General features: G+C 40.9%; 1 protein-coding gene across 4 annotated transcripts in view; it reads right to left on the bottom strand.

Moving 5' to 3' along the window:
* The window catches only part of CCDC191 (coiled-coil domain containing 191), a 30424-nt gene extending 10951 nt beyond the window's left edge, over nucleotides 1-19473 (bottom strand). For 2 of the 4 annotated variants that reach the window (XR_014026271.1, XM_081326572.1), the window contains exons 1-9: nucleotides 19208-19470; nucleotides 17606-17644; nucleotides 12906-13047; nucleotides 12139-12285; nucleotides 11179-11357; nucleotides 8771-8994; nucleotides 7876-8038; nucleotides 6054-6244; nucleotides 4265-4957 (exon numbers count right to left, since the gene is read on the bottom strand). Coding sequence is in view for 3 of the 4 variants with exons in the window: in XM_081326572.1 (XP_081182698.1) it covers nucleotides 4265-4957; nucleotides 6054-6244; nucleotides 7876-8038; nucleotides 8771-8994; nucleotides 11179-11357; nucleotides 12139-12285; nucleotides 12906-13047; nucleotides 17606-17644; nucleotides 19208-19279 (1850 nt within the window). In the remaining variant the exon portion in view is untranslated. Of the gene's footprint in view, nucleotides 1-4264; nucleotides 4958-6053; nucleotides 6245-7875; nucleotides 8039-8770; nucleotides 8995-11178; nucleotides 11358-12138; nucleotides 12286-12905; nucleotides 13048-17605; nucleotides 17645-19207 lie in introns of all 4 variants that reach the window. The other 2 variants (XM_081326573.1, XM_081326574.1) reach the window with 2 other exon arrangements.
* Between the last annotated feature and the right edge of the window lie 122 nt (nucleotides 19474-19595).

Below are 19595 nucleotides of genomic sequence, written 5' to 3'. Positions count from 1 at the left end.
CCGGTTTGGACTCCAGCTGGGCAGAGTCTGACGATCAGGACACGGGCGGTCTTGTCAATGTTATCTGGGAGGAGTTTGATTCTGTGACCCCTGATGAAGTGGACAGGATTATGGGGAGGTTGAGCTCCACCACATGTTTATTGGATCCGTGCCCTTCCTGGCTGGTTTATGCAGCCAGGGAGAGGACACGAGGCTGGTTCCAGGCGGTGATATCTGCTTCTTTGAGTGAGGGTAATTTCCCCACCGTCTTGAAGGAGGCGGTGGTGAGACCTCTCCTCAAGAAGCCTGCCTTGGACCCAGCTGTCTTGAACAACTTTCGTCCAGTCTCCAACCTTCGCTTTCTTGCGAAGGTTGTTGAGAGTGTGGTGGCGCATCAGCTCCCTCTGGTCCTGGATGAAGCGGATTATCTGGACCCGTACCAATCGGGTTTCAGGCCCGGGTACAGCACGGAGACGGCATTGGTCGCTCTGGTGAATGATCTCTGGAGGGCCCGGGATAGGGGATATTCCTCTGTCCTAGTCCTATTAGACCTCTCGGCGGCTTACGATACCATCGACCATGGTATCCTGCTGCGGCGTCTCAGGGGATTGGGAGTGGGAGGCACAGTTCTTCGGTGGTTCTCCTCCTATCTCCTGGGACGTTCGCAGTCGGTGTTGGCAGGGGGGCAGAGATCGGCCCCTAGGTCTCTCGTTTGTGGAGTTCCTCAGGGTTCGGTTCTCTCGCCTCTCCTGTTCAACATCTACATGAAACCGCTGGGTGAGATCATTCGTGGTTTTGGAGTTGGGTATCATCAATATGCTGATGATACCCAACTTTTCATTTCGACCCCAAACCACCCCAGTGATGCCCTCGCTGTGATGTCCCGTTGCCTGGAGGCGGTTCGGGTCTGGATGGGGAGGAACAGACTTCAACTCAACCCTGACAAGACTGAGTGGCTGTACATTCTGGCATCCCGGGACATTCAAAATGTTCCATCACTTTCTATGGGGGGTGAGTCTTTACCCCCCGTAGATAGGGCTCGCAACTTGGGAGTCCTCCTAGATGCACGGCTTACCTTAGAAGATCATGTAGTAGCCGTGACTAGGGGGGCTTTCGCACAGGTTCGCCTGGTGCGTCAGTTGCGGCCCTATCTAGACCGGGATGCCCTGTGTACGGTCACTCATGCGCTCGTGACCTCTCGTCTTGACTATTGCAATGCTCTCTACATGGGGCTTCCCTTGAAGACCACTCGGAGGCTCCAACTGGTACAGAATGCAGCCGCGAGAGTTGTCTTGGGAGTTTCCCGGTACTCCCATGTTACACCTTTGCTCCGCGAGCTGCATTGGTTACCAGTTGTCTTCCGGGTGAGGTTCAAGGTCTTAGCGATGGTTTTTAAGTCCTTACATGGCATGGGTCCGGAATACCTCGGGGACCACCTGCTGCCGGCGTCGACTCCCCTCCGCCCCGTGCGTTCCCACAGAGAGGGCCTCCTCAGGGTGCCTCCAGTCAGAGAATGTCGGCTGGTGGCCCCCAGGGGGAGGGCCTTCTCTGTGGGCGCTCCAGCTTTGTGGAATCAGCTGCCGGTTGAGCTCCGGATGGCACCGGATCTCCGCTCCTTCCGGCGCGGGTTAAAGACCCATTTATTTGAACAAGCTGGCCTGGCCTGATGGGGAGTTATTTAGGGTTTTAATATTTATATATATTTTCTATTGTTTTTACTGTGGGCAATAATTTAATTCTTTTTTAACTTTTGTATTTTTGTAGTTTTATGATATGCCCTGTTCACCGCCCTTCGGGAGAAGGGCGGTATAAAAATTTAATAAACCTAAACCTAAACCTAAATTGGACATAATGTCAAACAATACTCCAAAAATGGGCTGGACAAAATTATTGGCACCCTTTCAAAATTGTGGATAAATAAGATTGTTTCAAGCATGTGATGCTCCTTTAAACTCACCTGGGGCAAGTAAAAGGTGTGGGCAATATAAAAATCACACCTGAAAGCAGATAAAAAGGAGAGAAGTTCACTTAGTCTTTGCATTGTGTGTCTGTGTGCGCCACACGAAGCATGGACAACAGAAAGAGGAGAAGAGAACTGTCTGAGGATTTTGAGAACCAAAATTGTGGACAAATATCGCCAATCTCAAGGTTACAAGTCCATCTCCAGAGATCTAGATTTGCCTTTGTCCACAGTGCGCAACATTATAAAGAAGTTTGCAACCCATGGCACTGTAGCTAATCTCCCTGGTCGTGGACGGAGGAGAAAAATTGATGAAAGGTTGCAACGCAGGATAGTCCGGATGGTGGATAAGCAGCCCCAAACAAGTTCCAAAGGAATGCAAGCTGTCCTGCAGGCTCAGGGAGCATCAGTGTCAGCGCGAACTATCCGTCGACATTTAAATGAAATGAAACGCTATGGCAGGAGACCCAGGAGGACCCGACTGCTGACACAGAGACATAAAAAAGCAAGATTACAGTTTGCCAAAATGTACTTGAGTAAGCCAAAATCCTTCTGGGAAAACGTCTTGTGGACAGATGAGACCAAGATAGAGCTTTTTGGTAAAGCACATCATTCTACTGTTTACCGAAAACGAAATGAGGCCTACAAAGAAAAGAACACGGTACCTACAGTGAAATATGGTGGAGGTTCAATGATGTTTTGGGTTGTTTTGCTGCCTCTGGCACTGGATGCCTTGAATGTGTGCAAGGCATCATGAAATCTGAGGATTACCAAAGGATTTTGGGTCGCACTGTAGAGCCCAGTGTCAGAAAGCTGGGTTTGCGTCCGAGATCTTCGGTCTTCCAGCAGGACAATGACCCCAAACATCCGTCAAAAAGCACCCAGAAATGGATGGCAAGAAAGCACTGGAGAGTTCTGAAGTGGCCAGCAACGAGTCCAGATCTGAATCCCATTGAACACCTATGGAGAGATCTTAAAATTGCTGTTGGGAAAAGGTGCCCTTCCAATAAGAGAGACCTGGAGCAGTTTGCAAAGGAAGAGTGGTCCAAAATTCCGGGTGAGAGGTGTAAGAAGCTTATTGATGGTTATAGGAAGCGACTGATTTCAGTTATTTTTTCCAAAGGGTGTGCAACCAAATATTAAGTTAAGGGTGCCAATAATTTTGTCCAGCCCATTTTTGGAGTATTGTTTGACATTATGTCCAATTTGCTTTTTTTCCTCCCTTTTTTGTTGTGTTCCAATACACACAAAGGGAATAAACCTGTGTATAGCAAAACATGTGTTCCTGCAATACTTTTCTGTGAGAAATACTTGATTTTCTGGAAAAATTTCTGGGGTGCCAACAATTTCGGCCATGACCGTATATATTAAGAAAAACTTTCGGACAGTAAAAATTGTAAAAAGTGAAGCAGTTCTACCCATAACAACTGGACTTGCTCACACTAGAGGCTGAATAGGCATCTGTTGTGGATAATTTAGTAGTTCATTATTTTCAGAAGATAGTTGGACTAGATCACTTATTAGATCTCTATCTTCTGCTACATTCTATGAGGCTAGAAATCCAACTCAAAATAACTAGAATGACTACCTATTAAAGATACCATACCAAGACTTTGTCCTTTTGTTTTTTGGTTTCACAATTCTACATACTCCATGACTATATATGGATTCATTGACTGCCACTGTACTTTGTAGCCTCATTTTTTTTAGAACTTTATAGTATGTACATTTTTTCGGGGTAGTGGTGGGGTTGCTAAATAAATTGTAACAATTTAAATAAATTATGTTACAAAAATTAAAAATGAAAGCATTTTAAGATCCCTGATTCTGTTACAAAAAACCTTTGTAAACATCTTGTTGTATGATTTTGTTAATCTAGTTATTCCTCCTCTCCCCTTTTTATTGATCAGAAGAAAAAATGTCCTTTGCATGACAACAGACATCTTATTTCTTAGCCATGTATTTGAGCGATAGGAATAAAAATTACAAATACCCTCCTTTTGTTTACTGTAAGGCAGCAAGCCACATGCAACTGAATATAGTTTTCCTCTGCTCATTTCTATTGTTTTCCTGTAATTATTTTGGACTGAAAGTTTCTTAGACTAGTAGTCACTATTATTTTATTATTATTAAAGCAATGGAAATAAACTATTAACTAAACTTAATCAAATAATAGTGAGTATTCAACCTTTATCATATTTGATACTGAGCTATTAATTACAATTACAAACAGCATCATGCTGCCTTGAAGTGTGCTTCAAGGCAAACGAACCAGATGCTCCTTAGCTATTAGATAACAAAATCCCAGTGATCCCCTTATTGTACCTTACAGGTTTAATATTCTTGTAATTTGATTGATTTTCTCTCAGCTGCTTTTCTTTCTTAATTTTTGGAGTGTTAATGTTAAGTACTGTGGTAGCAGTTGTAGTTTGCTCAACCTCCTCCCAAGCAGTGTGTAGCCTCTGAAGGCCCTGAAGTTTACGGATCAGCTCTTGCTGCTCTTGAAGCTGTTGTTGCTGTTCTTCAATCAGACGCTGCTGTTGCAAGGAATGCTTTGTTTGATTCCCAAACCTGGCATAGTCCTGAAGATTGAAAACAGCATGTTTTCTGGTGATTTGCCATGGCCATTTGGGTTGACTTGGTGATTGGACATTGCATTTTTTACTTGTCCCTGGAGAATAGGAATTTTCTCTTTCAGATTTTGCAATTGTGGGATTATTTTGAACAAACGGTACTTCAGTCAGCTTGTTAACCTCTATTTGGGTTATCTCTGTATCACTTGCAGGTTTATCCTGGGTAACTTCTGTCTCATGAATTTTATTGGTAGGTCTTGAGAAATCTGATGTTAGTTGCCCCAGTGATACTTCTTCCAAGAGCGCTGCCATTTTTCTTTTCATTTTTTCTTTTTTCGCCTCTAGGTCTCTCTTTTCCATCTCTAATCGGCTCCAGCATTGCCATTCAGCAAAGAAATGACGCAAAATGCATTTCCGGTTAAACTCTATAGCCAACTGGTTTTTCCTAAATTAAGATATTTTTAACAATAGTTTTAGAATCCCTGGTATAACTGTTGGACTTTTATTTACTTATAAAAGTGTTGAGCATGCATTACTAGACGTGGCCCTCTTGTATCCTATTTGCAGGTCCTAGTTCCTCTGCAGTAGGCAAAACTGAATTGTTTACATAATAAGGTTCTCTTGGAGCTTAAAAGATAAAATGGATGCCTTAAGTCTTGCATCCATTTGGTCTCCACCTCCACCCAAACAGACTAAAACTTTCAGTCCTCAAATATCCTGACATCTGGAACCATGGCTGTTGCAGTCCCTAGTAGGAAATTAAAATGAAATGCAGCCCTCAGATAAAAAAAATATAGTGTATTTTTTATGTAGTATATTTTCTATTGTAATAACTTTTGATATATTGTTCTTCTTGTTGTAGTTTCCACTATATTTCCAATAATATGGGTCAAGCATAATATAATTGCTCTTAGTAAGAGCCATATCAGCATATTTCTAAGGGAAACCATTAGGCCTTTCACAAGCCTATTGAAATATATTTTTTTCCTAACAAGTTTTTACTCAATAATGATTGTGGCCATAATGCAGCATGCTAATTGGGACAGATCAAATGTACTTTGCTTTCCCTGCATTAGGTTAATGGATTCCTAATGTAATTTCTTGGAATTCAATGAAATAATAATATTCATCCAGGAACGGTTACTCATCAAAACTATAGGGTCATGCTCATGTTGCAAGAGTCAAGAAATAAATAAAGAGGGGGGGGGGAGGAGAACACTTTGAAAAACTTTAATAATCATAGTATTAATTCTACCAGCTGAATTGTCCTTATGAGTTTATATAAGTGGCACAGTATTCTGAAAACATCTTACATACCAATGACACTAATTACATGTTAATGAATACTAATATTGCTGGCTTCTTCATAAAAGAATAAAATGCAATAGCCCAGGTGAAAAATTTGAAAACATACCATCATAATTGCTTTTGAGCTACATCTTATATTTTCTATTTTAAAAGCACTCCAATAAACAAACAAAATCAAAATAATTAAACCAAAATTTCAACTTGACAGGAAGGAATTGTGTTAATATTGCTACCTATTTTGATCCCGAAGCTGATTTTCCATTTTTTGAGTCTCCTTCTCCAGTTTGTGAGACCACGAATAATCTCTCCAGGCTCGCAAAATCTTCAGCTGGCACTTCCAGTCTGCAAGGGCTCTTGCTTTTCCCATTTTAATTCTGAGATCCAGAATAAACTTGTACCAGGCAGAAAAATACTTCCGTAGGCACTACATTGGGAATCAAATAACCATGTTCCATTGTGTCATATTTACATTTCTGATAATGTAAAATGTTGGAGTAATGCACTAAATACCTTCAACGTTTACTGTCTACTGTACCACCTTCCATAAATTGTAATGATTTGTTACAGTACAAAGTAACAAGTAAATGTTAGATATGTCAGAATGAGTAGAAATGTATGAAAGAAATACACTAGTTAAGTTATGTGGAGAGGATGAGGACTGATATATGTAAAACAAATATATGAAGGTTGAGAAGCATACTTCAGAAAGCCATGGAAGGATGAAATTTATATCATAAAAATAAATATATAAGATATATATGTTGAAGTGGTATGGAAAACAAGATTTGAAATGCATTAAGAAGTATAGTAAATGGTATTGGTGCAATCTAGATTCTTTTGTGTTTCTTTTGTTTACTACTACTTTCTTTTTCTGTGCTTTCCATAATATTGCTAATAGTGGAAAAGTAGAAATAGCCATTTTTCAAATGTAGATTTAAAGAAGTAAAGAGCTCTCATCCTCCACACCCAAACTAATATGTGGTAAGTTCTCATTAAAAAGAATCTCTTTTTAAAGAAAATATCAATTGCCTACTTCTTCAGTTAACTTTAACGTGTTAACATTATTTCATATGTATTGCCATCATAATTGATCACATAACAATCATTTTTAATGAGAACCTACATCTCATCTCAGCAAGTGATCCAGGATGCACTGATCTTAGCTGCTTAAGCATGTGTGATATCCCTAAAATCAACCACAAATCCCTTCAAATTAAATATTTTTTTAATGTCTGAAATGTTGTTCCCATATGAGAACTCAATGTCCTTGTATAAATTTTTGTAAGAGTTTTCAGATTTTTATTCTGGAAAGCACCAAGTGCTTGAAGAGCTTATTCACTCTTGATCTTTGACCTAAAAAACTTGCTCACTTATTTTAACAGATCACTCATATAGCTACATGTTTTATGAAAAGGCAAAATTGTTTAAACAAATATTAAACACATACACACTTATACAATGGCCCTTAAGACATGCATATTAGCTAGTGTGAACCTATATTTAATTGAATCAAAATAAGTTAAAGCAGGAGAGCTATAAGTCTTCAAATAGCAAATATACTACAATCTTTTGCATTGCTATTGATTAGTAGCTTTTATGTGGCTAATAAATATAAATACACATTGTATATAGCAACTGTCATTTAGCAAGTGGAAAAATAATTTCTTGCTTTAAAGAAGGAAGAAAAAAGTTTATAAGAAAACTTGGGCTGACATAATATTGTGCTATATCCTCAGGTTTAAGCTTAGTCATCAAGCATTTTTCACAGCAGGTTCCAGATTTTATTTATTATTAATTTTATTTTATTAATTTAATTTCTATACCGCCCTTCTCCCGAAGGACTCAGGGTGGTGTACAGGGCAACAGATTTTGGCATCCATCTGCTCTCCTAACCTTCTATAACCTTTCAACCTCAAGTCTATACATTTACCCTCAATGCATTTTAACATAAATGGCATCTTGAGTATCTTGGTTTAGTGAGACTGTTCACAATTTTAGCTAAAGCTAAAACAATCCATCTCAAAGTGCTGAAGCCAAGATCATGAGTGTCCTCACCTTCTGATCAGCAGTGTTGACCTTGCTTAGCAGTTCCTGCTGTTTGTCCTGTTCCTCCTTCTTTTGTCTTTCATTGTCACAATTCAGATAGATAAGGTCAGCAAGAGGCAGGCCAACGTCTATCAGACTCTGAATTTTTTTTAAATTGTGCCTCTTTCTTTCCCTAAAATAAGACAGTTAGTGAGGGGTTAGAGAAAAATAATAGAGAAAGAGGCATATGTTGACCAATCCTTATTTGATGTACTTTTTATTTCAGCTGAGCAAGTTTTATAGCACTGCTATAATACATTTAGTTATTGCTATGTTCTCCATTTCATAAGCTAGTATTACACAATATATGTTTATAGGTAGCTCTTAAGGAGTAAACTAAGATACTAGCACTTAAAGAAGAATTATATAGGGGCATAAAAGGAAAACTGCCTCAGTAGGTTCCCATAATGCCTAAAGAAGTTTCTGTAGAGATTTTCAATCATCTTAATATCATATGCAGCTACAGAAACTGGCAATTTGAAGAAACAATTGCAGTCAAATAAGGATACATCCGAAAAATAATTTGATTTTTGATTTCATTTTTACAGTTCATATAACATGATACCTACTTGGTCAGTTGTTTTAAAAACTATAAAGAGATGGTTTGGAAAAGAAGACTGGCCAGTTTCTTCCACGTCTACAAATCTCATATTTAATTATGCTTGGAACCTAATCAATCTCCATAGCATCTTTGGAGCTAAGATTCTAAGTTGTCTTACATTTATATCCACCCTCACTCCTTAGCACTCTAAATGATTTTTAGATGATCTTTCATCTATTTAGTTACAATGTATTTGCTCTATTACGGTTGTTCGAATTCCTAGATTTAGCATCCAGAATGAACTGATTTTTCACCAAAGCTTACATTTTCCGTGCTTCTTCCATGATATGTCTTTTCTCTCCCAACTCCTTCCGCAGTATTACCATCTGTTTTTTTATCTCTTCTTCTTCTTTTTTGGCTTTCAGATCTTTCCTCTTCATCTCCTCTTGCAATTGCTTTTGAGCCTCTGATACTGCTAACTTTTTCAAGGCTTTTTCTTGTTTTAGACGTTCAAGCTCTTTCTGCCTTTTCAAGCGATTTTCTTTTACCTGGAAAACAAGAACCAAAAAAGTGTTAAAGCACAGACCAGCCACTGAATTTAATAAATAAATAAATAAATAAATAAATAAATAAATAAATAAATAAATAAATAAATAAATAAATAAACCTTTATTGTCAAAGTACAACATGTGTACATTGAGATTAGCTGAGCCTCCCCCCCCCGTGCTCTCTCCCCCCAACACACAGTGACAACAAACCCTCCATCCCACCACACTATGTGAACCAACTACACCACACACCGGCCTCCCAAGTCAATTCTGCATAAGATTATGTCCCATTTAAAAGCCTAACAGCCCACGGATAAAAGCTATTTTTCAGCCTGTTGGTACGGCTGGCTATATTCCTGTATCTCCTACCGGATGGTAGGAGAGTAAAGAGAAACCGTACAGGGTGTGAGTCATCCCTGAGAATCTTCCTCACTCTTCCAAGGCAACGAGCCCTGGCGATGTCATCCAGTGGTGTCAGGGAACAGCCCACAATGTCTTGTGCTGTGCTCACTACCCTCTGCAATACTTTCCTATCCGCGGCTGTCAGACCAGCATACCAAACCACAATACCATACGAGAGGACGCTCTCTAGTAGACCGGTAAAAGAGGGTCATTAGCTGTTGTTCTACCCTGTTCTTCCACAAGACCCTAAGAAAGTGAAGCCTCTGTTGGGCCTTTCTAGCCACCTGAGTTGTGTTAACTTTCCAGGTCAGATCTTCACAGAGGTAGACTCCCAGAAATTTAAAGGAGGAAACTCTCTCTACACAGTTCTCTCCGATGTAAAGTGGGGCAGGTTCCTCCTTTTTTCTCCGGAAGTCTAACACCATCTCTTTCGTCTTGCCGATGTTTAGGTGCAAGTAGCTTCTAATCACTAGATGATGGATTTATACAGGAGAAAGTTGACTCTTCTACCAGTAAAAAGTTCTGATTAGAATATGCAGGTAGGCTTCTGATAGGTCTATTGAGGCTGGAAGTATTCCAATATGTTGGCTTCTAATACAGACCTTAATTTCTCCATTCTGGAGGTTCGGTGCCTGATGAATTTGCTTAGCAGCCTGAGGTTCAAGATACACCCCAATCTTTGGGAAACAAATTATCTTCTTCCTTTTCTGAAATAACCCTTGTCTAAAGAGCAGAGAGTTTCCCTGGCTCTCTCCCTTGAAATAAGGGTGAAATCTTTTCTTAAAAAATGGACTAAAATGGAAGTCATTTTTTGAACACTGGATTCTTGGATACTTTTGAGAAATCCAAGCAGAGTCTGCTACTGCTGAAGTTTTCCTTTTCTCATTTAGCCTTGCTCTTTCTTTTGTGACTTATGTGGCTACCCTTTCTCGTCCTGCTTCTTTTCTTGAGTGAAGAAGAGAAATGAAGTAAAAGAGTACAATTTGTTTGATTTATATTCCGCAGGTGCTCTTGAGAAGGCAGAATCAAAGGTTGAAAGGGATAGAAAAAAGTTCTTTTGTTCTTTCCTTCTCAACAGGGAACAACAGCAAAATTTTGCACTTTTGGAAGATTGTGGGCAATAAAGGTTGAACTCACAAAAATGCTATGAATTTTTACTTCATTTCCTGAACATGATACTAAGCAATAATAGGTTAGGGTAAGGCATTTTTGGGGACTCTGCTTGGCTCCTAACTCTTGCATGTTCCCTGATAAAGAAGGGAAATGTTCCTAAGCTACCCAAATCCAACCTTGGCACTAAATGGATGTGCTGGGCAAAGGAATCAACACCAAGCAGTGAAGTAAAAAGAGAGAGCAGCCTTCCACTAATTTTTGTGCAAAATCTCCAGCCAATCACGTTAATAGCAATTTTTACTGTCTATCTCTGGCATGGTTCACATTTTAAATGCATCGTTCTGTTTTTCTTCTGGAGCAAAATGCACTTTTTCCCCCCTGTACAAAGTCTTAATGCACAGAGTCTTGATTTTATCTAAGACTCTTTTGCTCCTCAGATAAAAGTGGAACCTGCCATAGCATGGGAATGCCACTAGGAAGAAGAAGACTAAGCATTATAGGTGGAAGCCAAAACCCAACAAACCATATTACAGGCCACTATACTTTCAATTTATTATTTTCCTACTGCGTTTCTTTCCTTCCTCTATGGGATTGATTTAAGACTTAGCAAATTTATGAAAAAATATAAAGTGAGTTTTAGAAGGTTTTCCATAAACATTCTATTATTACTTGTTTATGTCTTAGTTCCATGTTAATTCGTAAGTCTCTGGGTTCCTTTTCCTCTCTGATGCCTTTAGTTTTAAGGTCTTCCAGTATACCACTATTCACAATTTCACTTTGCAATAGATGCTGTAAAAAATCTTGTACCGTGGTGCTTTCCACCTCTTGCTCCAAATAACCATAGAAATCTAGAAAACATAAATCATATTGAAATTGAATATAAAATGGCATGTTTCTATCCTAAATCAGGAGTTTCAACTTGCAATCTCCACAGGTGCCATCCCCAATGTCCTATTTGTGTTTCCCAGAGCACTCCACAACACCAAAAATGAGCTACAAATGTTTGTTTCATGAAGGCATTTATATTTAGAATCCATAGTGGAAATCATAAGCCTCTGTGAGCTGAAATACACTTATTTCTATCCTTAAAAATCTCTCCATACACAGCCCAATTACACTGAGTTTGGAACTCTGAAATTCAGTAGCAAAATATCACTTTCCAGTAGCATGATTTTCAGCTTAAGAATGTTAAAATAAGAGTGGAAAATACAGGTACTAAGCCTTTGAAAGCATGAGTGGCTATTTTTTAAATAGTTACTTTCCTTGATTGTTCTGAGGGTGGAAAGATTGGATACAAATCAAAGTAATATTTGTTACATCATTTTCTAAAAAATATTTTAATTTCTCTGTAAGATTGCCTACAAGGAACACAACAAATGAGAGAAGAGCTCTTCCATGACAGCCCTGTCTTTCTGGAAAAGGATAGTTTTGGGGCTTAGTTAATGCCACAACAATGCAATTTTCTCAGAGTGGGCTTTATTGACTATTTAGATTATTAGATAAAGTAGTGTTTTACTTTCAATTTAATTGTTTTGTGTGAATTTTACCAGTACTTGCTATTATAATAGTGAACCAGGAGAGTTTTTGCTATTATGGGAATACTTAAAATAAATTTAAAATCAGACGCACCATCAAATTTTTTATATTTCTGAAAGCCAGCAACAGGATTTTGTAAAGGAACAGAGTTAGGTGCTGAATTTTGAACATCGTTGTCTTCATCACTTGCCAGTTCCAATTTCAATTTTGAATTCATCCAGTCATTAAGCAACTCTTGAGCTGCAGTAATAAAAGCAATAAAATATTATTAGATTCAAAATTATCAATAAGCAAAAGTTTGAAATATGAAAAGGAGTCTTACTCCCCAAACCTAAACTCTGCTTAGAGGCAAATCATACTGGCTTCTGCACTATTAGTCCCAAGGAGATTTATCCAAAATTTGTATTCTGATTTGTTAAAAATTCTTGTTATTATTTATAGTTGACCTTATATTTGAAAGCTCACAAGCCTAGGCGGAATTGGGAAGGTATAAATCTCATTAGTTAAAATGATGCGTAGATATTTAAAAACATCTATACAATAAATTTAAACCTATCCTCAATTACACAGAATCACCATTTTGAATAACTGAGACATGTTTCTTCAAATTTCTGTATAAAGTTAACAGATATTCCCTTCCACCATCATACATAAATCAGGTATTTTCACAATCTCTTGGCATAACAGGATGTTCCAACTCCCATCTCCCACAAAATTACAAAATTGTAATAGGGAGATGGGAGAAGAGATCCCTGCTTTTCTAGGGATGGGTAATCTATTGCTCAATGATCTACAATATAGTAAAAAACACAAATTATTCTGGATTAGCTAGAGTCCACAACAAAATGTTTACGAAATACCTTCTACATATGCTTCATCATGATCTAGCAGCTGATCTGTTGTTTCCAAATCCAGCACTGGACCATGAAATCCATGAGACTGGGATGCCTTTTTTAATGAAAAAGCTTCAGAAACAGCAAATTCAGAGGCTTGTTCCACCCGCTGAAATGTTTTTTTAAAAAATAGAAAGGTTATTAAGATCCACTTATTTTGTCTAGCACAAAAGAAGATACTTGGATTGGCACTAAGGTTGGAAGCACATGGTATTTATTCTGCTGGCTTTATCTTTTTGATTTTGGTCTTTTTATGTATTGGAGGGTATCTCTTTTATTAATGCATTATTTTATATTAATGTTGTTAGACACAGAGTTTTTTGAAACTGAAAAGCATATTAATATTTAATACTTAGGATAGTATCCACTAAAATGACTAGAATTTTAATTATCTGTCCCACTGATTTCAGTGAATTTGATTAAAACATAACTAAACCCACAACAATTGTAATTCTGAGAGGATGTTAGAATTGAGTGGTCTCAGCAATACACATGAGTTCTTTGGATATACATGAAGAGTCCTTTAGAAATGCCATATGGATGGATGAATTTCCATAAGAAAAGAGAAAAGAAAAGACTATGTAAACCATATATTCTCATCTATCCTGGCCTGAGGAGCTCTTTTCCCACCCCTACTATGACCAAAGGAAGTCTAGCACTTAATAGCTGTACTTTGAACTGTACTAGAAATATGTTGTTGTTGTTGTTGTTAGCTGCGAAGTCGTGTCCGACCCATCGCGACCCTATGGACAACGTTCCTCCAGGCCTTCCTGTCCTCTACCATCTTCTGGAGTCCATCTAAGCTCACGCCTACTGCTTCAGTGACTCCATCCAGCCACCTCATTCTCTGTCATCCCCTTCTTCTCTTGCCCTCAATCTTTCCCACCATTAGGCTCTTCTCCAGTGAGTCCTTCCTTCTCATTAGGTGGCCAAAGTATTTGAGTTTCAACTTCAGGATCTGGCCTTCTAAAGAGCAGTCAGGGTTGATCTCCTCTAGGACTGACCGGTTTGATCGCCTTACAGTCCAAGGGACTCGCAGGAGTCTTCTCCAGCACCATAGCTCAAAGGCCTCAATTCTTTGGCGCTCGGACTTTCTTATGGTCCAGCTTTCACAGCCATACATTGCAACTGGGAAGACCATAGCCTTGACTATATGCACTTTTGTTGGCAGGGTGATGTCTCTTCTTTTTAGTGTGCTGTCTAGATTTGTCATGGCTTTCCTCCCCAGGAGCAAGCGTCTTTTAATTTCTTGGCTACAGTCCCCATCTGCAGTGATCTTGGAGCCCAGGAAAATAAAATCTGTCACTACCTCCATTTCTTCCCCATCTATTTGCCAGGAATTGAGAGGGTCGGATGCCATGATCTTGGTTTTCTTAATGTTAAGTTTCAACCCAAGTTTTGCACTCTCCTTCTTCACCCGCAACAAGAGGCTCTTTAGTTAGTGAATAAATGTTGCTGTCTTCAAAATAAGGCACTTTTAATTCCATAAATCCAGGTTTTAAACACCCAATTGCTTCTCAGTTGTCTAGAGTAGTCTAGAAGAACATGATTAACCGTAATTACAAGGCTTAAGTAAAATTACAAGGCTTAAGTAAAATCATATACACACACACACACATATATATATATATGTATATGATATATATATATATATATATATATATATATATATATATATATATATATATATATATATATATATATATATATATATATATATATATATATATATATATATAATGATGCACATATATATGACATATATACATATGTATATATCCCATGGGCATACAGTATATGCGGTGTATATATACTGGGGCTCAAAATTTCCATTACTAAGACAGGCATGAATTTGGACTTTTCCTTGTCCAACTCTTAACCATTATGTCACACTGGTTCTATCAGTAAATTATAGATTTATACATATTTCTCAATATAATTACATCTATATGTATTTATTATTTTAATTTAATTTAATTTATTAATATTTCTATACCGCCCTTCTCCCGAAGGACTCAGGGCGGTGTACAGGGCAAGAATAAAACACAGAAATTTACAAAAAATAAAAGATGATTAAATACATGCCCGATTAAAAATACAGTTAATACATAGTAAAAAAAAAACCAATAAAAATAATAAAAAACCCCACCAATCCCCCCTCAGGCCAGGCCGGCTTGCTCGAACAAGTATGTTTTCAGATCGCAGCGAAAGGAGCGAAGATCGGGCGCCATCCGGAGCTCAACCGGTAACTGGTTCCATAGCTCTGGGGCGCCCACAGAGAAGGATCTCCCCCTGGGGGCCACCAGTCGGCATTCTCTGACCGGTGGCACCCTGAGGAGGCCCTCTCTGTGGGAACGCACAGGGCAGAGGGAAGTAGACGCCGGCAGCAGGTGTTCCCTAAGGTACTCCGGACCCCTGCCATGTAGGGCTTTAAACACCATTACTAGCACCTTGAATCTCACCCGGAAGACAACTGGTAACCAATGCAGCTCATGGAGCAGAGGTGTGACATGGGAGTATCGGGAGACTCCCAACACAACTCTCGCGGCTGCATTCTGTACCAGTTGGAGCCTCCGGGTGGTCCTCAAGGGAAGCCCCATGTAGAGAGCGTTGCAGTAGTCTAGACGAGAGGTCACGAGCGCGTGAGTGACCGTGCATAAATCATCCCGGCTTAGATAGGGCCGCAACTGGCGCACCAGGCGAACCTGGGCGAAAGCCCCCCTAGTCACAGCCACCATGTGATCTTCCAAGGTGAGCCGTGAATCTAGGAGGACTCCCAAGTTGCGAGCCCTATCTACGGGGGGTAATAATTCACCCCCCATAGAAAGAGATGGAATATCCTAATAGACCCGGGATGAAGGTATGCAAAGCCACTCGGTCTTGTCGGGGTTGAGTTGAAGTCTGTTCCTCCCCATCCAGACCCGAACCGCCTCCAGGCAACAGGACATCACGTTGAGGGCATCACTGGGGTGGTTTGGGGTCGAAAGAAAAAGCTGGGTATCATCAGCATACTGATGATACCCAACTCCAAAGCCACGAATGATCTCACCCAGCGGTTTCATATAGATGTTGAACAGGAGAGGCGAGAGGACCGACCCCTGAGGAACTCCACAAACGAGAGACCTCGCGGTCGACCTCTGCCCTCCTGTCAACACCGACTGCGAGCGTCCCTGGAGATAGGAGAACCACTGTAAAACCGTGCCTCCCACTCCCAATCCCCTGAGACACCGCAGCAGGATACCATGGTCGATGGTATCGAAAGCCGCTGAGAGGTCTAATAGGACTAGAACAGAGGAATGACCCCTGTCCCGAGCCCTCCAGAGATCATTCACCAGCGCGACCAATGCCGTCTCCGTGCTGTGCCCGGGCCTGAAACCCAATTGGTATGGGTCTAGATAATCCGCTTCATCCAGGACCAAAGGGAGCTGATGCGCCACCACACTCTCAACAACCTTCGCAAGAAAGCGAAGGTTGGAGACCGGACGAAAGTTGTTCAATACAGCTGGGTCCAAGGCAGGCTTCTTGAGGAGGGGCCTCACCACCGCCTCTTTCAAGACGGCAGGGAAGCTACCCTCACTCAAAGAAGCTGATATAACTGCTTGGAACCAGCTGCGTGTCCTCTCCCGGGCTGCATAAACCAGCCAGGAAGGGCACGGGTCCAATAAACATGTGGTGGAGCTCAGTCTCCCCATAATCCTGTCCACTTCCTCCGGAGTCACAGAATCAAACTCCTCCCAGGTGATATCGACAAGACCGCCCATGTCCTGATCGCCAGACTCTGCCCAGTCAGAGTCCAGACCGGTCCGAATCCGAGCAATTTTGTCCGACAGATAATTGTTAAACTCCTCGGCACGACCCTGCAAGGGTTCCTCCCTCACCTCCTGATTAAGAAGGGAGCGAGTCACCCTAAACAGAGCGGCCGGGCGATTATCTGCGGACGCGATAAGGGTAGCGAAGTGATTAGACCTCGCCACCCCTATCGCAGCGAGATAAGACCTAATGTAGGTTCTTAGTTGCAATCGGTCGGATTCGGATCGGCTGGACCTCCAACCGCTCTCTAGGCCCCGTCTCCGACGCTTCATCTCCCGGAGCTCCGCGGAGAACCATGGAGCTCGACGGGATCTGCATCGGGTCAGGGGCCGCAAGGGTACAACTCGGTCAAGAGCCTCAGTGGCTGCCCTTTCCCAAGCTTCCACTAAGGCATCTGCCGAGCTGTGAGTGGGGGAGGCAGGTGGGGACCCCAGCGCTGCCTGGAACCTCTCGGAATCCATTAAGCGTCTGGGGCGGTACCATCTAACTGGTTCCACACACCCACGGCGGGGGGTAGCAAAACGGAAGACCAGCCGCAGGAGATGATGATCGGTCCATGACAGGGGCATAATAATTGGAGAGCCCCCACCAAGATCATCTAACCACCGACCAGATAAGAAAACTAGGTCAAGGGTGTGGCCTCCCTCATGAGTCGGTCCTGAAATTACTTTTCTTCTAATAATAATTGTAATAGACTTTAACATTTGTGCAATTAACAGTCCAGTAATGTTCATAATTATTCAGAAAAGGAGGCTTATTGGATTAAAGGAATCTTACCAGGGAACTCAAGATTTCCTCCCATTGAATAAGAAGTTATTTTTTTCAGATATTTAAGACTGAACATTATTTTTCCTTACCTTTATCCAGTGCTCTATATTGTCAGCATCAAACTGTGGCTGGGAATTAAAGAATATTTTTTTGAAAAAAAAATTTTTTTTAAAAGTTTTAACATACATTTTATCTTTAATATTTTTTTGAAATTTTCAGTTAAAGATAAAATTAAAGTAAAATTAAGAGATCTGTACGGATGCCTTTATATAAGATCTCCCATTTTGTAAAACTTTAATGAAACTAGCTAGTATATTTTTATTTACTACCATATATTTATGCAAAAGGGACACGGTGGCTCAGTGGGTTAGGACGCTGAGCTTGTCGATCAGAAGATCGGCAGTTTGGCGGGTTGGATCCCGAGTGCCGCCTAGCAGAGTGAGCGCCTGTTACTTGTCCCAGCTTCTGCCAACCTAGCAGTTTGAAAGCACGTAAAAATGCAAGTAGAAAAATAGGGACCACTACGGTGGGAAGGTAACAGCGTTCCGTGTGCTTTTGGCGTCTAGTCATGCCGGCCACATGACCACAGAGACGTCCTCGGACAAGTGCTGGCTCTTCGGCTTTGAAACGGAGATGAGCACCGGCCCCTAGAGTCGGAAACGACTAGCACGCATGTGCGGGGAAACCTTTACCTTTACCTTATTTATGCAATGCTATTCAATAGGCATAGTCTTTATTTACATTAACTCATTTTACAGTAAATATTCTCAAAATAAATGAGACAAAATATTAGTTATTACTGCAAGCACATTTAAAGAAATGATGGAAATACACATACTCAGGTGTCTACAGAAAAATTCTTTCTTCTGTTCTTTCATTGATCAAAGGGCTCTAGTGGTTCTTCATCACTTCATAACATTTAAGGTCCACTTAAATGGCAGTGCAAACCTGGCTTTGATCTCAAAAAGTTACATAGGATGAGATTTAATTATTTTTTGGGATGGGAAGCCACTGAGACATCTTAGAGCTGTGGGATAGACTGAGAAGTCAAAAAAGCAAACCAGATGCTCATACAAGTGCTTCTGTATTGCTTCCAAGAAAACAATGTGTCCACAATAGCTGAGCTAGACTTGAAGTAGACTTTTCTGTAGTAAGGCACTCCGTGAATTTTATCACAGTGCAACAGTGCCCTTCGAATAACAAAAAAGCTCAGGTTGCATAGCAAGAACCAGATGATAAAGCAAGCCCCTGGGGACTGGAAGTCCACTGCTGCCCAGCAACTGCTACATCTCACTGTATCTATCCCGACACTGGTACTCTTTCCATGAATTGGTCCAATTCCCCATATCCTGTGGCAACGAGTTCCGTGTGCGCTGTGTGAGTACATGCGCTTCCTTGCTATTCAGTTACATGAAATAAAGGTACGCTTTAACGCAGGGGTCTTCAAACTTGGCCCTTTTATGACTTGTGGACTTCAACTCCCAGAATTCCTCAGCCAGCTTTGCTGGCTGAGGAATTCTGGGAGTTGAAGTCCACAAGTCATAAAAGGGCCAAGTTTGAAGACCCCTGCTTTAACGTTATCCAAAAATGTGACCATCGAATAGCGGCACAGACTGTTTGGAAAGCGACTTCACTTCAGCAATAAGCAGCGGACCGAGTCAACGTCACAGGCTTCTTTTGTCTTTTTTTACCTTTTGTCGCGATGCTGGCTGATTGAAACGTCGCCAACGATAAAGCTCAGGACGGGCTCGTACGATCGCCATGGAAAAAGCCAAAAGAAGACTCCTCGATTTCCTCTCCGGCTCCTCGATTTTCTCTTCGCCTCTCACTGCGCTTGTTACCCGCGCAGTTCGGGTTGGGAGGCGAAGTCCTTTCCTTAAAGCCGAACCGACGACCGACGACCGACGTCGAAGGCAAAGCGCCGAAGCCGTAACGCTTCGGAGGTCAAGCAGGCAGTGGCGTCTCCAAGCTTTGCCATGGCAACATTTCCGCCAAGTCGTGAGCGCTTCTCTCCCTCCTTCCTATCAAATCCGCGGCCGTCGACTTTTTATGACGTAGACGTTCTCCATTGGAGAACCA

Source organism: Vipera berus, assembly GCF_964194415.1.
Source record: "Vipera berus genome assembly, chromosome: 4".
NCBI lineage: Eukaryota > Metazoa > Chordata > Lepidosauria > Squamata > Viperidae > Vipera > Vipera berus.
The sequence above is the reverse complement of the archived record's forward strand: the minus strand, read 5'-3'. Positions and strand labels throughout refer to the sequence as shown.